Source organism: Agelaius phoeniceus, chromosome 2, assembly GCF_051311805.1.
Source record: "Agelaius phoeniceus isolate bAgePho1 chromosome 2, bAgePho1.hap1, whole genome shotgun sequence".
In the NCBI taxonomy this organism is placed as follows: domain Eukaryota; kingdom Metazoa; phylum Chordata; class Aves; order Passeriformes; family Icteridae; genus Agelaius; species Agelaius phoeniceus.
In genome coordinates this window covers 96,538,142-96,558,888 of record NC_135266.1, presented here as the reverse complement: position 1 = coordinate 96,558,888, position 20,747 = coordinate 96,538,142, and the positions used below count along the sequence as shown (strand labels likewise).

Genomic DNA, 20,747 nt, shown 5'->3' with positions numbered 1-20,747 from the left:
ACGCATCAAAACAGCACCTCACGAGGCACAAACAGAAAAGGAAATGTCAGGAGTGGGATTCGAACCCACGCCTCCAGGGGAGACTGCGACCTGAACGCAGCGCCTTAGACCGCTCGGCCATCCTGACCACTACGTTGCTCTTGCGGCCATCCGACTTCAGTTGTGCTGCTCCCCCGACTACATACAAAATAAGTGGGCGTCGTTTATGGCACCTGAACAGACGGGGCAGCGGCAGAGCCATGTCAGGGTGGCAGAGCAGCCCGGCTGCCCCTTGCAGCCTCCAGGCATTGTATAAGCGCTCCCGACAGACCACCCTGAAACACCACTCAGCAGCAGGAACCACAGTTCTGTCACCACCTCAGTGACCACAGGTGAAGGGAGCTCTCAGCCCTCAACAAGAGACCAAGGATTTTTGGGTTACAACGACCTGCTTAGATTAGAGCAGTCCAGAGACCTGGATTAACATTAGAAAAACAGTTTTGCTCCGATCTGTAGATAACTGTGCAAACCGAAGTCACTTATTTATTAGTACTTTAAAATAATTTTACTTTGAATACCAAAACCACACATTCACATCACTTTGTGTTATAAGTTGCAGTGATGAACCAACCACCGACAAGTGAATCCAAATAAAATGTAATTTATTAATTGCTAGAGCAAGTGATAATAGGCAAATTACAGCGCTGGGTGCAGCCAACAAAAGGCTTGCACCCACCCGGGAGTGCTGAGTGTAGCCAGGGAGCCACCACTCCACCATCGGCCCATTAGCAGTTCAGTCCTCCTTTTTATCTGTTGTTGTTGGGTGGCCTTCCGGTGTTCTCTGCATCTGTGCCGATAGTTGCTAGGGGGTCTTATTCTGCCTTCTGGTGGTCGTCTGGACGAAGGCTCCTGTCCTCTTCCTCAAGGTCTTACAATAGCCTTTACCATATATAGGCACATAGCTACATATAGTTACACATTTGCTAAGTTAGTCTTTCAAAATATTAGCTTCTGACAGTTTGCAGTTTAAGCCTTATGACAGTTATTTTGCAATATATTAGCCCGTTATATTCATCTTGCAACATATTAGCTGGTTACATCTATCCTTGCAGGTTTTTTTCTGTTATTGGCTTTTCCCCCTCTTATAGTCTTTTTAGCAACTTGATGAACAAACTAAGACATTAACTCATTACACTTTGCAGCAGAAATTTGCCAGTTCATGAGATGGCAGCTAAAGGTAGGTGCTAGGCCTTCAACTTCAGAATGTCCTCAAAACTAATAGTCACAAAAAAATCCCCACAACAATTAGAAACTCAGGTTCTGTTTCATAGAAACATAAAAGAAATCTAGGTCCCTGCTTCAGTAAATATTTTCAGCAGGGTAGAAAACGTCCTCCTCAAGAACAAAGGAGAAAGTGAAGTATTTGTATTGGTGGAACAGCAGGCCAAAGGCCTTACACACTGAACCCTGACTTGAGCCAACAGAAGCTGTGAGAAAGCTGACAGGTCTTTGTGAGAACAGAGTCCTGCAGCAGTGGAAAACAACCTACTTTCCTGCTTTTTTTCCTGAGAAAAATCTCTAGGATTGTGAAAAACACTAGCCACCCGTACGAACTGTTTTTGCAACCCTTAGGTAGAAAAATGAAACTATGTCACAAACAACTCTTTCTGCATGTACACACCAGGGGACTGAGTGACCAATCAATACGGGGTAACAACTTGTTACTGCCCAATCAGGGATAGACAAAGGTGTTCTTTAAAACTCTATATAAAGAGACACGGGAATAAACTGACACCTTCTTTTGCTCCATTAAAAGTGTATCCCATGCCTTTCTTTAACGAGCTTAACAGCGATAGTATTCTTCTAAGTCCTTCCTTAATTTTGTTACTTAAAACTCTAAAATGTATATAGTCTTACAGAATCATGCTCAATTTTTTTCTCTTTCTTCATGCCCACACAACCTCTGAACTTCCCGACCTCACATTTGTTTCCCTTGTTCTTGTTTCACTTAGGCCTGTGCATCTCCTGTCCTGAAAAGTATTCTAAGTAGAAGGCATTCAGAGAAAACCAAGAACCATTTGTTTCAAAACAATACCTTAAAACTTTATTAACTTTTGTATAAATGATCAATAGTAAAACTAGCTACTAAAAGTTGATAACTTTCCAGAACAGTTACAAAAATGTAGTTGTTTGTTCAAAATAAACGACCACCTCGGAACAGAAGCCTTATGATGAAATCTGCAGTTATTCACAGGTATAAATTACTTTCTGTTGGGTAGTGCAAATGATAATTAGATGCCAAAGAGAATTTTAAGGTCAGCCAGAGTGAGCTTAGTGAAGGTTTCTCCTTTGCCTGACAGAACCTGCTGGGCAAGACCTTTCTTCCTCTTCTGGAGTTGTAGGATCTTTTCTTCTACCGTTCCTTCACAGACAAATCTAAAAAAAAAATTAAAAAAGGACAAAACAAATCCACACCATCTCAAGTGCTACAAAAAAACCATCAGTGTTATTCAAACACTTCCCCAGTACATTTCAAAAGATTAATCTTACTTAGAAATTAATAATTAGCCAATTATGTGACTGACAAAATATTTTCCTCCTATTTTGTCTCAAACTGAGACAACCTTTGAACAGAAAACAGCTATCCTCATATCCAACCACAATAGCATTTCAAATATAAGTCTGATGCACTTCAGGTCTCAACTTTGGTCATCTGAAGTAACAGCAATTGTGTGACAAAATCCTGTAATTATTGCATGATAACTGATGGCACCTATTATACAAAAAACATTGTACCCAAAAGAACATTTTAGATTCAAGTCTTTGAATGTGCTGTGCATTTACAACAACTAATTTAATCTTTCAGTACGTAGTTACAGATGCTTTTTATAAAAGTCAACTTTGCCACTTATTAGAAATGCTTTATGTGTTTTTTATTAGTGATACTAGAAAGATTCCGGCTTAGGGATCACAGTGAAAAAATCTCCACTCAATTAAGAGAAATCTTTTGGTGCCCAAACTGTTCTCAGGAATGAAGAGGACACCCCCAATAATCCACAGGCTGAAAAACAAGAAACCCTGCTAGCTGTCAGGACAGCAACATGCTGTCCTGTGCCACATGCATGAAGTGCCACACAGAACACATGAAAACATGTTTATCTCACTGCCCAAATCTCAATGCCACTGTCAGACCTTGTGTCTAGCTATAAGTAGAGAAAACAAGGTCTCATCTCACTGACTAAAGCCAGACAGTATATAAGCAGCAGCTCCTCCTTCTGCAAAGTAAAATGCTGACCTGTGTATCACAACATCCTTCTTCTGTCCCACTCGGTAAATGCGGTCACATGCCTGGTCCTCCAGAGCAGGATTCCTAAAAGGTAATTAAAAAAAACCAAAAAAAACCAAAAAAAACAGTTTACTCATTTTCCTGCCTCCAGGGAATCCTGTTTTCTTCCTCTGTAGAACTAAAACTGCTCCCAGGCTACCTCAGGTTTACCAGCTTGATGGCCAGCCTTCACCCTGACTGTACTTCCCCTTGCCCTGGGAAAGCCAACTGCATGACTGAGACCACTGGTCCATGTAGCCCCAAGCCTGGCCAACAGTTGCTACTCAGAGAAAGCTGAGTAGGTGGTAAGGAAAGAGAGTGAAGCAAAAAGGCAAACCCCAGTGAAAAAGGCCATCACTCAGGAATATTTACATAAGAGGTGGGTCCATCTGATAAAGTTACAGGGAATACTTGTTGGTGTAACCTCCATATTGTAGAAGCATCTCCTTAATGCTACTACTTAGCAGTTGGTTTTGTATGAGAAACATTTCGTTTGCTTTTTAAGTTCTCATGAGTAACATTTAGTTTAAAAAACCCACGACTGTGACTTTGATGAGACAGCACAAATATCAGGGGCTTGCACACACTCTTCTCATATGTAAAACCCAAAGGTACTCTAGCTGTGCCCAGTTACAGACTATGCTCGACACCATTGACTTATTTCAAGCCAAACTGCCTGTAGGCATTACTGCACCACTTCTATTACTGTAAGAAATTAAGCCAGGGACTGCCAAGTCCCCGCAGCATTTTGTGATACAGAGCTGCATACCTGGATTGCTGTTATATTCCTGTATTTTTTCTTGCCCCTAGAGTACTGTATTTCAGGGCAGTGAGCACTGGATTGACAAATCAGTATCTCGGATGAAGGCCACAGTAAAAACACTTTCCCCCAACTAACCACTAACCCCAAATATAAGCTAAACACCTCCCGCCTAACCCAGTTGCATCAAATATTACATCCAGCGACAAAGCAAGCAGCACGCCCTACATATCCTCTCCAAGATGGAATTTGTATTTCTCTTTACCAGTGCATGTCAAGGAGAAAGAGATGGTTTCCTCCAGTCAAGTTCAGTCCAATGCCTCCAGCCAGCAATGAGACCAACATTACCTTCAAAGGCCAAAAGAGAGTTAAGGAACCTGTTTACAACCACTGAGTCAGACATCACAACTGCTCACAGCAGGGCTAGGGAATACTTCCCTGCCCTGAACGCATACCTGAGGCCCTTTGGGATTGTTATTGAACTCTTCCACCACATCCATCCTCTGTTTGGGATTGACAGAGCCATCCACTGTGGCATACTTCAGCCCCAGGCGTTGCAGGTGCACAGCTACAACTTTGAGCATGCTTGTCCACTGAGAGACAACCACGCTGGAGAGAGAATAGGGAGTTCACAACCAGCACTCGGTACTGAAACAGTTTGGTCATTGCAGTGCCTCACCCAAGGGGACACAACAATTCAGGCACTCTTCCCCACTGCAAACTGGAGCCAAGCCCCTTCCCAATTCAGAAATAGAGGTGTAGTGGTAGAACTTACTGTGAAAGACTAATAACCAATAAACTTCATATAAATTAAGTCTATAACTTTCACCTCTATTTTTGGAATTTACATTTTCACCTCCCAACCACAAACCTGAGTCACAACATAGCTTTTTCTGAAAATCACAAAAATCAATACCAACACCAAATTTAGATTCACTATAGCCTCTCACTCTCCAGTTTGTTGGACTAAACAGTTTGTGAGGCAGTAACTTGTTTAATAGTTTCTTGAAAGGGAACAAAAGCAATGTTGGTGCTCCCATTCTTATGAAGGGAATACTTTTTGGAAAAGACTGGAAAAAAGCTTTCTATAGGTCCTCTGATCAATGCATTCCTTTATCTCTACCAGGTTCAGTTTTAATCTCTACTTTAGTCCTCCACTTTTGGTTGTAGGGTGGGCAAATACTTCTCATCACAACAAAATTATTCCCAATCCTACTTCTGGATAATAGGCTTCCTGGGCCTCAAGGCCTGAGACTTCTCGCACATTCCCTTATGTTGACACTTATCTGTATCTTAAATTCCCCTCTTTTGTCTTAGACTTCTTTTTTTCCTCAAGACTTATGTTCAACTACTGCAGTACCGACACCATTTTATCATACCATGAGTTTTGTATTCAATTATTTTAAGCTATTTCTGCTGTTCTCAAGAAACAATGTGCTTCTCTCAATCACTATGACTAAAGAAAAGGACATGGTTGCTAACCTTTTATGAGGCTCTGGGTGACTCTGAATGGTTTTCAATTCGGCCAAGAGTTGAGCTATCTACAGGAAAAAAAATATCCAAAACATTAGTCTGCTTGTTCTCATAATCCAGCTCATGCTTGGATATTCCTTATTAAAAGTAGAAAGTGATCAAAATAGCTTTTCGACTGAAATTTCTTCTGTGTTTAGAGTTTGAAGAGATTTTAATAGTCATTGGTAAGAACACTCCCCACAGAAAACAGGGCCAGGAAATCAAATCATACAAGCCTGTCTTACGGATTCCAGCCTTCCTATGGGAAGTTATTGCAACCTCTCCTCTTGCTGCCACCTCTTTTTTCTTGCTCATCACAAGCACCATGATCTCACATACAAGCTCTTCTGAGCTTCTGGGAATCCAGTGGTTAAGATTTTCACTTACAGTTTTTCAGCAGTCACATTGTCACAGCTTTACTAAAAGTACTGCTCAACGTGTGAGAAGTTGGAGTTCCCAGAAGGGGCTCAGCAGGCTATCAACCTATTCATCTGATTTCATCTCAATTGGCAACTTAGCCTGATCTGCAATTACCATTTAAGAGGCAAAGTGCTGAAATCCAAGCTTCTCAAGGAAGGTAAGAATGCCACAACCAGAATACCTTGGTGCTCTCCCTGGTGATGTCAAAGATATCTGTTTCAAAAGCTGTGCCATTGAGGTAGACTGTTGACTTGGAATCAGGAGTCTGCAGCTCAGACAGTGTCAAAGCACCAAGCTGTTCCTCAATGGAGAGTGCAAGGCCTTCACTTTTCAAGTTAACTTGATCCAGAGCCTGTGGGAAGAAAGGAAAATAATAAGAGATCACAGTCAAATCTGAGATCAAATTTAGTACTGATCCAGTCAGCACAGTATCTGTTGAGGACACTGGGTTTGAAGGCTGCTATGCAATATGAAGACAGAACAATTAAGAAACACTACTGGATCAAACCGTTCCTTTGGACCTTTATTCTGCCCCAAAAGGCGCAGTGTATGGAAAGCATGTGAGCTTAGCCATTTCCTGTGGTCCAGTCTCCTTGGACTCCCCCCGTGCCTCAGCATTTAACAACTGCAGGATTACAGATGTTAGCACATAAATTCCTGCATGTTCCCCTAACAGCTGAACTCTCTCTACAGCTGCTATATATATATATATATATATATATATATATATATAGTTCAGAGCAGAGAACTCCTGAAAGATTAGTCTGCTTCATGCAAGGCAACCTCAAAGCACTGACAGAGCTCTCCAATACAAAAGCCCTTGAAACAGGCTACACTTGTGCACTTTTCAAGAAACTATGTTAAGATTAAGACTTTTTTACCATTAAAATTCTAGTTCCCTTTTTGTCCAAATAAAGGTATTTCCAAAGACACAGCTGCCCGTATAAGTTATGCTGATGAACTCTTCAGTAGAAGGTAAGCCCATCTAAAACATCTTGGGCTTCAAAACAGAGAGTTCTAAAATTGACTCTATTCATACTCTCATAGCTAAGAGAAACAAAGGTGTTACCAAGTCTGTTAACTTGCATAAACACTTGAAAAAACCCCCACAAAACCCCCACACCACTACAATGCAATTACCACTTTCAGTAAGGAGAGATGGCAGCAGCACTGACGGAGCCTCAAGAGCATGGACAAGACATGGACAGTACTTGAGACCTGGGAGGCACTTTGTGAGCCTGCTAGAAATTCCTTTTGACTGACTCCAAACTCTTGTGCAACTGCCAAGGAAGGAAGACAAAACATCAAGAGCTCTTGGAAGCATTTCTGAGCACTGCCCATCCACCTCCAGGAAGAGGTTCACAAAGAGGAGTCAAGAATGAACAGGCAAGCAAATACCTGATTTAACACAGGAACTCATCAACCCCCAATTTAAGTTAAAAAAGGAAAAAAAGATAACACAAGTCAGAGTACGATATACCATACATTAATGCTGACATATGTTATCTGAGCAACTAGACCTTTATTTCAAAAGCAATTTTAGGCCCAGAAGGGTTAAGAGATTTTCCCAGAGCCACAACGACGAGAACACACTTAGTATTCTAAGGTATAAGTCTTTGGAACACGAGGGGAGCATTTTCTGAAGAATTTCCAAGTCCTGACCCCAGGTCTGTTCCCCCTTCTGAGCTGTGCACTTAAGAGCCACTTCTGAAAATGTTTTTAGGCGAGGGCATGCTCAAACCTTTCTCAAACGGATTACCACCATCATACTCTCTGTCTTCATTTTTCTGCTCTTGTCTCTTTAGGTATGACTGTAGTGTTGACCTGTAAAAAAGACAAAGACACTGGGATTCACAGCAAGAAAAAAGGCAGGAAGGACCTGAGCTTAGCAAGCTGATGATGCATTAAGGTAAGGAAGGTTTTATTAATCATTCAGTCACAAAAATGATCACCAAACAAACCCAGTCTTGTTTAACCTGAGTATGATCAAAACCAAAGATGCATTTTGTAATTCACAAGAGAAAGCAAGTTGCCTTTTGAGTATGAGAACACTTTTAAATCCATATTTAAAAGGAAGGGAAAGTCTTTACAGTGAGACTGCTGAAAGAGCCTAGGAGAACACAAAGTGATGCTGGCTTGCATTACTGCTATCTGGAGAGGCCAGCATAATTCCTAACTGTACAAGAATCACAGAGCAAAGATTATAATTCTCTCATTTACAGGTGCTCACACATCATCATTTAAGAACTACTTGTTGCAATTCCAAGTCTTTGGAGTCTTGAAATCAGTGAGATTAAGTGTAAGGCTAGAATACAGAGCTCATATAAGGCATGAATATATGGGAGAAAAGAAATTAATCAGTTTTGCCTGCTACCTGAACAAGCAGTGTATTTTCAAACACACTAGACAGATAAATCAGAAAAAAAAATTAACAGGAATTTATCCAAAAGCCCTCCTCATCTAAGTGAATGTCTCCTCTGATTTCCATATCAATAAGAAACAAACCCACAAAATACCATATCTCTACCCACATTCATACCTGGATCTTGCAAAGAGCACATTGTACACAGATTGCTCCTCTGCTGTAAGTTTTAACTGATGCAACTGCGTCCTACGCTGGGGCAGAGATACCTGAAGTGAAAATTCACAGGATCAGATGTACGTAGTGCAAGTCTTAGAGAGCATCACAAACAGCAGCAATCCAAGATTTAACACAACAAACACACTAAATCTCAGAAGATAGCTGTTAGTTCACTAAAGCCAAATGTATTAACGCAGTTATGACAAAACAGACACTCACAGAACTTGAAGGAGCCTGGTTAACACTCACAATAAAATCTTTATTCCAGCTCATCCAATAACAAGTTCATACTATGTATGGACTGCTCAACAACTACCACAAAGGGATAAATTTTTGTGTTGTTAAAGTACCTTATTTCCCCTTTCAAAATCAGACAGTAGACTAAAACTATACCTTTTAAAGGCTTAAGAAACACCTATGACTACTATTCCATTCAATGGACTGTTTGTAAAAAGCAATGCAGAAAGCCAATGCTCCAGCACACACCAGGTCCATTTGACATGTGGCAGCTTGGATTCTCCGACCTAGGCTAGTCCAGTGATCTAGACTAACTTTCCACTAAGTGGCCATCTATATGCAATTACTTGGCATATTTTGGTCTGATATAAATAATATGTGATTTATTTTGGTCTGATATAAATAATATGTGATTTATAACTGAAAGGTTTCATTATTTTCTTTAATTCTGCTTTCCGGGTAAGCAACCAAATCATCCCACAGACATTTGCTTCTCTTGCTCAAGAGGCTGCAGCAGATGGGAAACCCCACCCATTAACAAATTTATGCATGTAAATAACTAACTGTCTGCTGCAAGGAAAACAATGGAATGATGGTACAGTTTTGGAGGGTAAAGCTCTTACCAGGGGCTTGCCAGCTGAATCCAGCTGGTCCTTAGTTCTCTGCAGTAAGAGGCTCCTGGTTAAGAGGCTTAGCCTCTCCCCTCCCTTCCTTGTGTTGTTATCTACCTGGTACTTCCAAACTTTGTATTCATCAAAAGGAGAGCAACGTAGAAACCTGTGACAGGAAGGAAAGAGACTTCATACCAAGGGAAGAAGAGTTCTTCACTTACTCTGGAGTGACCAGAACCAAACTTCTTGTACCAAAACAAACCATTTCCAAATGCTGTAACTGCATGACCAAGGAGCAGTAATTAATTTCCAGTGTAATGGTGGTGATAACTTGTTTGCTTAGATGTCCTACCATCACTAATACTGTAAGTACCTCTTTCTGATTCTGTACCCATCACTGCCTCTTAGCCCATTATGTTTCAAGCACAACCAGCAAACAAAGGACATCCAGATGCACTTGCCAAAAAGCATATTCATTGGTTATTTCAAAATAGCAAACTTCTTACTTGACAGTTAATTTCAATTATCCAAAATTAATCTCAAACGCAAGTTCTCTCTGGTTCTACAACACCATTTGTAACTTTTCCTCCCTCAGCAATGAGGAGCACCTGTTTATCATTGTTCAGAGAATCCAAAGTTTTCACTCTTTCCTTCAATGCCCTCGTAGCACAACACTCCAAGAAGGTCCTCCCAGGATGCCCTGGTAACAACAGGGATTAACTCAAAAAACCTCTGTTCATTAAAATTGGTTTTGTGCATACTCATCCTGAAGACAAAGGAGATCCAAGGTAATTTCCCCTTTGTTCTCCATGGAGGCAGAAAAGCTACATGCAACACATGGTCAGACTTTTGCAATGTCTCACCACAGCCTTTGCAATCCATTAATATAACTAATCCTACTACCTAATGGTGCTAACCATTAATATAACTAATCCTACTACTCCACATATCTTAAAGACATCTCAAACTTAGAAACAACTTCAGCACTTCATCAGAGAAGAATTACTAAAACTGGATCCCTGCCCATGTGTCACGTGCAGCCAGCTCACCTCAGCAGAGAGTACATGTCCAGCAAGTTGTTCTGTATTGGCGTCCCAGTGACAGCCCATCTGGCACTGGCTCTCAATTTGCACACAGCTATAGAGGTTTGAACCCGTGGGTTTTTAATATTGTGAGCTTCATCCAATATAATTCGAGCCCAAGCTACCCTGAGCAAAGGGGAACAGGGAGATGATCCACTCTGAAAGAAAAAGCATACTATAATCTGAATCAAAACCTAGGTTCTCTAAGGAGGCACAAGCAAACACATTTTTCCAGCACAAAGTATTTTTGTGATGTTAGTCAGCAGCAGTTTGTGTTCTTACTGTCATGTAAGAAATAGTCTCCAAAAATCATCTCTTTAAAGCTTCCACGTTTAAAGTTTATAAGCCAAAAACTAACTTATTTGCCTGATCTCAATAACAATTTCTAGTATTTTGTTCGTTTTCTTGCTTCTAACATTTTATCTTATAATGTTGTTGTTTCAAGAGGTGTTTCCTATCAGTAAAGTTTTGCTATGCTGAGATGAAGGACCACATATAATTATTCTGATCTCTCAAAATTTTATAGATGCCACCTAGAAATTTCAGAAAATTCCAAGTCCTGTTTTCTTCAAGAGCTACATCTAGAGCTGGGCAGAGAGGTAGGAGACAGCAAGAGACTTCCTCTACACTGTGTAGTCATTTCAGTCAGCACTCAGCAATCACATTGTTATTTTCATAGTCCAGCCAGCACACTGCTGTTTCTTCAAGGCAGCATGGAAGCTGCCTCAGTCTCAGTTCAGACTGACCCAGAGCCTGAGGTTTCTGGTAGTTTGGGGTGGCATTAGCGCTTCAAGCAACAAACAGAAGATTCTACTACTCCTTCACCTCAAAAGGAGAATGAGATTCATCATTGCATTCTTGAAATTACTTTTCAAGACATTTCAACTGTCTGAATTCAATGTAACATATTCTATAATTCTACAGAACATATATATTGTGAATATATCTGTTCTTGCTCCACTTCACAGCACTTCCTCTCATCACTTTGCTTTTACAAAAATAATTAACAGGGGTTTATGGAAAAAAAAAAAAAATCAAGTTGCTGCTCACTGTAGCACATATAAGGTGCTACTTCAAACAACAATGGTTTGTAACACCTGAGAACAAAACTTTAAGGCAATTCCCTATTGACATTATGGCTTCTCACCTCCACATCATGGTCCTGAGCAGGGACTTCCCCCTCCTCTTTGGTTGTGGGAATCTCCTTGGAGAGAAGGCTGTAGGTTGTGACAACAACATCATATCCAGAAAGCCTGAATTAAAAGAAAGTAGTAATCAGGAACAAGAACCAATAAGAATTTTTTTTGCAAGAGAGACTACATGCATGCATTTAAGAACAGAAGTATGCATTTAAGAACAACACAGTCCTACACAAGCTGAAACTCTTTTACAGAAAACTGAGCTTCTTTGCAGTTAAACAGGAAAAACACATTGTCCCCATTTTAAGGATACTGGAAGTAGACACATCAAGCTCAAGATTACAGGAAAAGCCCATTGATCAGAATGCACACCACATGGCATGAGCCGTACTTAGAGCCAGGCACCCAGGAATACTGCTCAGCATGGCCTGAAGAGGTCTAGAAAACACACTGAATTATATACATTAAAAAATACAACTACCAAGCACAAGCATGGAAGAAACTGCCATTGACAATCTTTATATTCTCTTTTGGAGAATATACACCTTTATTTTGCTATCAAAAGCAACAACAGCCTCCACCAGAACCACTGAGCATGGGCACAGGCCATAAATGTTTTACTAAATACACCTTGATAGCAAACATCAGTCTGACTTTCTGGCCCTTCCACATTTTAATACTTCACATTCTCCCATCATTCTACATCCACTTTCATTTCAATTTTGATAAATGGTGTCTCTTGCTATCGTATTTTGTTTTTCTCAGTCATATTTATGGTTTAGCACTTACACCTCTGCATGCTTATCTCGATTTGCCCCGTGGTACAGACAGACCCTCAGTTTGCCAAAGACCACACGTCTCTCAATCTCTTTCTTCCAGTGATGGATCAAGGATGCAGGACAAATAACTAAAGTGCCATGGGAAGGGATAATAGTGAAGTCTAAAAGAAAATATTGCAGACAAGTTTCAATGTCTTCACATTAGACTAGAACAAAGACAGAATCTTTGGAATTTGCAATTGAGAAGAGTGTCCAACCAATTCCATGAGGATACAGACAGTGCAAACTGTGGACACAGAAGCAATACTCTTTAAAAAAGCACTAACATCCCCAGTGTCTGTGGACAAGATAAAAATGATCTTTGGGGGAGAGTTGGAAAGAAAAAAGATCAGTTACAGAGAGGGGAGTAGTAACTATTTGAAGTCCCTATGAAAACTACGCATATGTTTAAAAAACTGTGAAATCTTTTGCAAACCCAGCATATCACTCTCTACAACTTCCTGAAAGGTAGTTGTAGTCAAGTGGGGGTTGGTCTCTTTCTCCAAGCAGCAATGTACAGAACAAGAGGTCACAGTCTCAAGCTGCATCAAGGGAAATGCAGGTTAGATATTAGAAATAAGTTTTTCACGCAAAGAGTGATAAAGTACTGGAATGGTCTGTCCAGGGAGGGGGTGGAGTCACCATGCCTGGACGTGTTTAAAAAAAGAGTGGATGTGGGACTCGGTGCCATGATTTAGTTGAGGTGTCAGGGAATAGGTTGGACACGATGACCTTGAAGGTCTCTTCCAAACTTGTGATTCTGTGATATGCTGGCTTTAACTACTTCAGGAAATCCTTAAAAAAAAAAAAGATCTCCAAACAATATAAAGTAATGAGTTGGAAAATCCTACGCATCCAATGGGAGACAAAAATGACCCTGATCAGAGAAAGGCCATGTAAGGAGGCACAGTACAATTTAGCCAAATGAAAGCTTCCTGCAGAAGGAATATGAGCACAGATACAGTGTGTTGCTCTACAACCCCTTAACCTATAATGCTTTAGGCACTTCAGATGGCACTTCATCATAATGCATGTGCTGTAGAATGGAAAAAATTCTGTACCATTTTTGGATAGCCATATTTCTAATGTCTCCTTTCTTTTCTCTGTCTTCAGCTGCTTCTGGGCCAGAATGAGAGCAATCATGGTTAGAGTCTTCCCTAAGCCCATGTCATCCGCTGCAAAAAGATGCACGCAAGTTATCACCTGCAGAAATGAGCCCCCTTGGATCTACACTGAGTGAAATACTACAACAGAAAGTGTCCTGGGGAACCCAGAAAATCAAAAATACACAGATGAAAATGTCAGGGTATGATTTATCAATTGGTTAATAACTGTACTTGGTAATGGGGCACAGAAAACGAGACCTTTTGACATGTCTACAAAATAACCAGTTATTGGCCTCCAAGTAAGTTACATGCACAACTTTGCTGCCATAGATCTGCCCCACAAAATCCACTTTGCCATTCTGTTGCTCACCCAGAATTCCTCCACACGGCCTCTGACTCTCTCTCCAGAGGAGCCATGAGAGCGCCTGTTTCTGGTGCTGCAGCAGTGGGACCTGAGGGGGTGAGTGAGACAGAGGATTTGAAGGAAATACCTGGCAAAATTTAGACACTTCTGCTTCCTGTACCAATTGCCATGTTCAACTGTTTTAAGAGGTGTTTCATATCAGTAAAGTTTCATATCAGTAAAGTAGGATTTTACTACAATCCTACTAAAAGGAGTTTACCTACCTGATCCTTTTCCACAGGGGCTGGGATACTCAAGGTAAGCAACTTCTGCAGACAGGAGGTAAGCAGTGCCATATGTGAGTCTTCCTAATATTTCCTGAGCTAACCAGCCTAATGCCTCAGAGTGCTCTCAGAGAGCAGATAATGATGGCTTGTTGAGCGGGAAAATCCACCCCAGATTGCCTTGCTTACAACAGCTACCACTGTCAAGGAAAGGGATTGAGAACACTTCCCCTTTTCTCACCGAGTCTAAGACCCCCTACAGACTCTTAAAACAGGAAGAGGGACTACATACTACCTTCAGTGGCCTTCCCCACCACTGAAAAGGTCCTAAGACAAGTGACAAGTGACACAACATATATGCATCTATACACCATCCTGTAGAGGCACATGCCTTTGTTCCAATACCTTGTATATAACCTCAAACAGATCAGAACTACTCTGGAGTCCATCGCATTCCATGAACATAATCACCTGCAAACCTTTTTTGAAAGATTATTTCTTGCAGCTCAACAGGAAGAATGAAAAATGAAGTTCTCAGCTTGTTCCTCACACCTCTGTTCTGCCAGTCACATACAAACAACATGGATGGAACTAAATAGAGTATCTCCTTCCAGCAGGATGCAAAGTATGTCAAAGTGGGAAGGAAGGAATGCTCTAGAGTACCACTCAGATGTTGTGATTCATTCATCAGCATGACAGCTTCTGTCCTTGCCAACCCACCTTCAGTCCAGAGGGATCTTCAGCTGCTGTCTCCTCTGTTGGACAGGATTCTAGAGATTTGTGAAGATGATTAATAGCCTCAAATGTGGCACTGTGTACAGCCCTGATTCGGTCTTCTGTCATTCTTTCTTCATACAGATTCTGCACACCAACACTCACTGCAAAGATACAGTACCAGAGATGTGTCTACAAAGCTAACTTTCCCAAACAGATCTTTCACCCCAGAGACTGACTTCAGTGACTACAGATGCCTGAGGGACAGTATGCAGCAACAAAACAGGCTTAGTACTCTCACGTGTATCCACAAATTGCAGGATTATTTCAGAAATCGTACTTAACTGGGTTCTCTGTAATAGCAAAGTCTTTCTATACTTACTTCCAAAACTTTGGCCACTGGAACCCAAAGTAGCAGCAGCTGAGAGGTGACTCTGTGAGCCTGCAGAGGCATTTGCTGTAGGATCCTGAAGCAGGAGAAGTGCTATCGACTTTGTACCACCTGGCCTCCCAACTGGGTTAGATAAAGACTCTTCACAGCAGCTGCTGCTTGTGCTATCCTGCCCTTAAGGAGAAAGGAATCACAGGCGGAAAAGGTTGGACAGTGAATCTCAAGAGCCTTGCTCTACAGCCCAGACAAGAGCCTTCATTTTGCCCAACAGTCTGCTTGCAAAATACTATGAAGTGGTGACACCAGTTTAATAGCAGATTACCACATCACCTGAGCTACTGCAACTGTGAACGTGTGCTCTCGGCCTGCTGGTGTGACAGGCAATGTGTCCAGCTGTAGCCTCAGTATGTGGTTTACAGCAACACAGTGAATTCTGCGGCTGTGATCAGAGTAGTGCAAACAAGGTCAGTTTTGCACCCTGTTCCCAGATAACTTATTAATATTGAAGCCGTGTCTCTTCTCAATATTTTGGAAACAAAAACTATATATCCAAGAACAAATGGGCCAAGAGAGCTCATGAGCTTTTCTCTCTCAGGAGTGGCACACTGGAAGCTGCCCATTTTGAATCTGGTAGCTGGAATATTCAGTGATAACAAACATGCATGAACTACACAGATTCATAATGCAACAGAGGGAGTGAACACTTCATTGGCATGTTCTCATAGAGATACCTGTCTTAGTCATGTAGCCAAAGCTGGAAACCTAGATCCTAAGGGTGGGAGGAAATTCCCTTGGGAAGCCACTACATTACAGCGGAAACATTTGACTTGCTCCGTTCATCAGCTCCCAGACATGTACTTTGCAATTAACAATTTTCCTCTTCAGTAAATCTCAACAGACCCTGTTGAGGGTGGTTTTATAGACCACAGGCCATATATAAGTATATGCTATGCTTCTTGCATATTAACAACTATTTTAAGACGAACTGCTTTGTAAACTTTTGGAGAAAAAAAAAATTAGCCCTACCTTTTTCACTAGTATCTGCTGTTGAAATGTTAAAAGCACTGAGTGCAGCTTCCAAATCCTGCACTTGCTTTAATAAGCGTTCCCCTTTATCTGGCAGCATCTGAACATTCACTGTAGCCAACGTACTCTGCAAAAAAGAAAGAAACCAAAAGTCTAAAAAGAACTAATCCTGTCCCATTTTAATTTGCTTTTAGATACTGTTCTGTAGTCTCCAAAAGCTTTCCAGTGCCATTCAGTGCAATTAAACAGTCTTTTAGGAGAAAATAAACTAACCATTAGGGTTCTTTAGAAAACTAACCATTAGTGTTTCATTAGAAAATATGGAAGGACACAGGGATTCCTCCTTTTTATGAAACAGGCAGTCAGGTGAGTCAGACAATCTTAACATCTCTCAAAACATTCAAAACATTTAACCTACTTGCACCTTTCTCTCTATGCTTGCACAAACAACAGTTATGACTTCATTTCAAAGTTCTGTTCTGAACTCCAGACAAAAAGGGGGGGGGGATCATAATGAAAACTGTAAAACATAGTGATTGGCAATTTTTGGAAAAAAAAAAAAAAAGCAAACAGGCAAGTAGTTTATTTCATCCCACTGTAAGCTTTCATAGCTAAATCATTCCTACTGCACAAGGCCAAGAGACAGCCATGTTATTTACAAAGGTTAAACTGGCTGTGCACTATTCCATTTTATGCAAATTATTTTCAGGGTAAAAGGCAAGACACAACCTCAGGTGGGTCAAAACTGAGCATCCCCAAAGGCAGAAGATTGTACTACCGTTGAAGTTATTGGTCTGTATCTGCTTATTACAACCAGTCTGTACAAAGGCTGAATTGCCTTCCATGCCACATCTTCCTAAGCCCCATTTTGAGTTTCTGCTGTGAGGATACATATTCTGATGCCTGTCATGAGTAACAGAAATCACCTTGAAAACAGAACAATAAAACCCCCAAATAATAGGTGCAATAATGACCTTTTTCTGTTTCAGCTGGAGTAGAAGACGGTTATGAAGCACTTTAGGGTCCTGGGATCCTTCCATGTGATATGTTGCTGCTGCTCCTGGCAAAGGTGTCCCCTGCACACTCTTTCCTGATTTTCCTGAAGGAATCTCAACTGATTTCTCAGGTTTACTTTCACCTGATGAGGAACAAACAAATTGTTCTTTATCACTATCACTGGCAGAGGCTTCACCAGGAGACTGTGGCAGCCCTGGCCCGAGTTGTGCATTGGGAAGCTGTGCCTCTGCCCTTCCCCTCAGGGCAGCACACTCTGATGCCAACTGTGCTCCTGCTGGGGAAGGGACATCTTCCTTAGACATTGGTGTCATTTCACCATTGTTCTGACCATTGCAATCTTTCTTTCTTGTGTGTTTATCCCGACAACTTTTTAAGCTTTTTTCTCCAAGCTGCTCCTCTCCTGGAGGCTTGGTACTTGTACTTTGCTTTCCAAGACTTAGTGGTAAGAGTTTTGATCTTGTGCCTGGCTCCTTGTCCACACAATCCAAAGGCTTCTTGGATTCCCTGGCACTGCCACCATATTTCTCTTCCTCTGAAAGTGTATTTTTCCCTTTCCTGGTCTCAGAAAGGCAAAGTTTGGATTCAGACACTGTAGTCTCCTGAAGTTCTGGGTCACTTTTACTTCCTGTGGATGATTTCTTTTTATTTTTGAGCTCTTCCAGAGGTACTGTCTCTATGGAGGAATCAGAGGTCAATTTCTTTTCTTTATGTGATACCAGCACACTCTCATTCTCTGCTTTATCTCCTTTTGCTTTAATTTCCTCTCCATTTCTTTGCTTCATTTGTTTCCAGGATGATGGTGCATGATTCTCATCTAGCACTTTGAATGGATTTCTTTGACTAGTGGGATTGAAGAAAGATTCTGTTCTGGGCTGGGATTTCAAGGGGTTTGACACTTTGGTAGCTTTTGGATCCTGCAATATGTACATGGCAGTAAATGCTACTGTACAAATTATTAAAGCCTGTTAATAACACATACAACCTTATCACCTCAAGCAAGACTTCATCCTCTACCAAGATCATCTTTCCTGTCATTTTAACAGAATCAGGATAACATTTCATAAGAAATCCAAAATAAATGCTGGTTTTCTACTTTTTCTTGCAATTCCCATTGTTTTTTGGGATCAAGTCCCAATAGCACAATCTCTAGAAAAAAAGCTAGAAATCAAATCCAAGCTTCTTCTAAGACTGAAGAATACTGATTACTTCACACAACTTAGAAGATAAATCTCATCTAGAGATGGCTGGAAAATATAAAATCTTCCACTAAGTAGTTTCAGAGGTGATTATGGTATACGGCATGAAAAGCCATGCCAGAGTAAGGCGATATAATACAAACAAAACACTCTTACCTGCCATGGGAAGCTTCCACACCATTTCTTTCCATTCAACTTACTCTTGAGGCATCGGTAAAACAACCTACCAAGGATTAAAACAAGATTTCAATCCCAGAAGCCAATGAAGAAGCTCTAAGCATTATTTTAAAAGTACTTTGCACCAAAAACATCACAGACAAGTTCTACGAGTCTGTACTTTATATTCAGACCTTTGCATAACAAAAGGCTGTGATCAGAGCTTTTTACAGGAGTAGTGTTCTCTGAATAAAGATTCCTAGGGTTTGAGGTTTTTCTAAATTTTTGCAATATAAGAGTAACTGCTCAGGCAAAAATACTGTCTATGTTTAAAGCCTTAGAAGCATCTTATGATTTCAAGGTGCAAGGAAACAACTCTTCTTTTAGTTAAACTGCACAGGCTACCTCATCTTTATAACAACTCTTTTTTTAAATTAGCAGCCAACCAAGATTGCTGCAAGTACTTTATCAGAACTAACATTGGGGAATTTGATGCTGAGTTTGGATGATTCCAATCAAAGAGCCATGTTCAATTCTGTTAAAAACAAACATTATCTGATGACCCAGGTTTATACTATTGGATGTAACTGCTAATAAAAGTGGCAAACATTTGGAAGCAGGGTAAGTGAAGGCCTCAGGGCTCAAAGACTCTCTTCAATTCTAGAAGGAAACTGCAAGTTCTCTCTGGTTCTCCAACATGATTTGTTTCAACATGTGCAATAAACCCCTGTTTTCACTTTGAATGATTGGTAGTTCAACTCTCACTTGTTCATAAATAATAAAGAGAGCTAAGAGCCTCCTGATCCTAAGAATAACAATCTTTATTTTTAAGAGGCAGCATCCTACAAAGTAAGTCTTCAAAGATACCATAAAAATGAGATACTCTAAATAATGGGCCTCCTTTCCCACAGAACGTAGGTACAGCTTAGGTGGACGTTAAATCCTCATTACAGAAAAACTACTTAATCACAGGATTCAAGATTTTCTGACGTAAATGACTAAACGGCCATTAGTCAGAATCAGTTTGAGAACATATTATTTTAAGCACTGAACATACGATAAAGAAGTAAAAAGGAACACAGGTTTTACCCGTTTGAAGGCAGACATTCGGATTTTTAAAAATCTGAGGAACTTACTGGTATTCATCTCTGTCCGGTTGCTGAACCAGGACTTGCAGCTCCACCACGCACCCCTCATGGATCAAGCAGTGAGAAGCAGGAACCCTGAAGGGAGGAAAGGAGAAGCGGAACAATACAGCCAAGACGAACTGCCCAGGAAACTGCCACCGCAAAGCAATCACTTGCGACAAAACAAAGGCTACGTAAGAAAACAAGTTTGCGACTGCTGACACAGCAGTGAACTTCCCTCAGGACAGCCAAGTGTGCCCCCTGTCGCATCGTCCCCCTCCTGCCGCCCCTGCCCCTGCCCTGCACCTACGGCGCTGGGAGGACGAAGCCGCAGGCAGCGGGGCCTTGCGTCCCGCACACGTAGAAGCTCTTCCCTTTGTTGGGGCCATCGCGGACGCCCGTTTTCAGGAAGCAGAGGGACCCTGCGGAGCAGGGAAGAACGGAACTGGTCAGACCAAGCCCCCCACACACCGCCCCTCATGGAAGCCCCCGGGCCGCCCCTCACCGTGCTCGGAGCACAGCACGACCTCCATGGCCGGGCAGCACGGCCGCGCCTGCTCTTCGAACCGGCCAATCCCGCCGGGCCGGCGCTCCCACCAATCAGCGCGGGGCAGGGGCGGGGCAGCCAATCTCCGCTGCGCTGTGCTCTCCTCGCGCCCCCGAGGGCCGGAGCAGACGGGAGGGGAGATGCTAAGGGGGCGCGGCCACACAACAAGGGGCGTGGTCTTGCAGGGGTGGCCTCGGGCCCCGCCCCGGTGGCGCACCCGGCGCGGTCGCGCTCCCAAAGCCTGCGCGGTGCGGAGGGAGCCGTGCTCCACCCGGGACACCTACCTGTCCGGGAAACGGCTCTAGCTCCCGCGCCTGACAGCATCATCCCGCCAGCTGGACACACGTTAAAAAGTAAAATACTTAAAGGTGAATGT

The 20,747-nt window shown here is 41.8% G+C and overlaps 1 protein-coding gene, 1 long non-coding RNA gene and 1 other non-coding gene across 4 annotated transcripts in view; 1 reads left to right on the top strand and 2 right to left on the bottom strand.

Annotated features, from left to right (window-relative positions):
• LOC143693392 (uncharacterized) overlaps window positions 1–13,741 on the top strand; it is a 16,099-nt gene extending 2,358 nt beyond the window's left edge. The window contains exons 2-3 of one of the 2 annotated variants that reach the window (XR_013181031.1): window positions 7,802–7,905; window positions 13,578–13,741. This is a non-coding gene — a long non-coding RNA (uncharacterized LOC143693392). Of the gene's footprint in view, window positions 2,203–7,801; window positions 7,906–13,577 lie in introns of those variants that run through there. The other variant, XR_013181030.1, reaches the window with a different exon arrangement.
• On the bottom strand, window positions 45–127 carry TRNAL-CAG (transfer RNA leucine (anticodon CAG)). Its single transcript has one exon. It is a non-coding gene; the product is annotated as a tRNA-Leu (tRNA).
• Window positions 621–20,609, bottom strand: TTF2 (transcription termination factor 2). Its single transcript, XM_077174328.1, has 23 exons — window positions 20,330–20,609; window positions 20,135–20,246; window positions 19,834–19,920; window positions 18,698–18,764; window positions 17,303–18,259; window positions 16,329–16,455; window positions 15,294–15,476; window positions 14,918–15,075; window positions 13,941–14,022; window positions 13,526–13,639; window positions 12,436–12,586; window positions 11,655–11,760; window positions 10,475–10,665; window positions 9,438–9,591; window positions 8,536–8,627; window positions 7,738–7,820; window positions 7,137–7,276; window positions 6,178–6,348; window positions 5,547–5,605; window positions 4,520–4,673; window positions 4,330–4,412; window positions 3,275–3,349; window positions 621–2,415 (listed from the first exon to the last, which is right to left on the bottom strand). The coding sequence occupies exons 1-23, from the start codon at window positions 20,355–20,357 to the stop codon at window positions 2,271–2,273; spliced, it is 3,519 nt and encodes a 1,172-aa protein (XP_077030443.1). The 5' UTR covers window positions 20,358–20,609; the 3' UTR covers window positions 621–2,270.
• Between the last annotated feature and the right edge of the window lie 138 nt (window positions 20,610–20,747).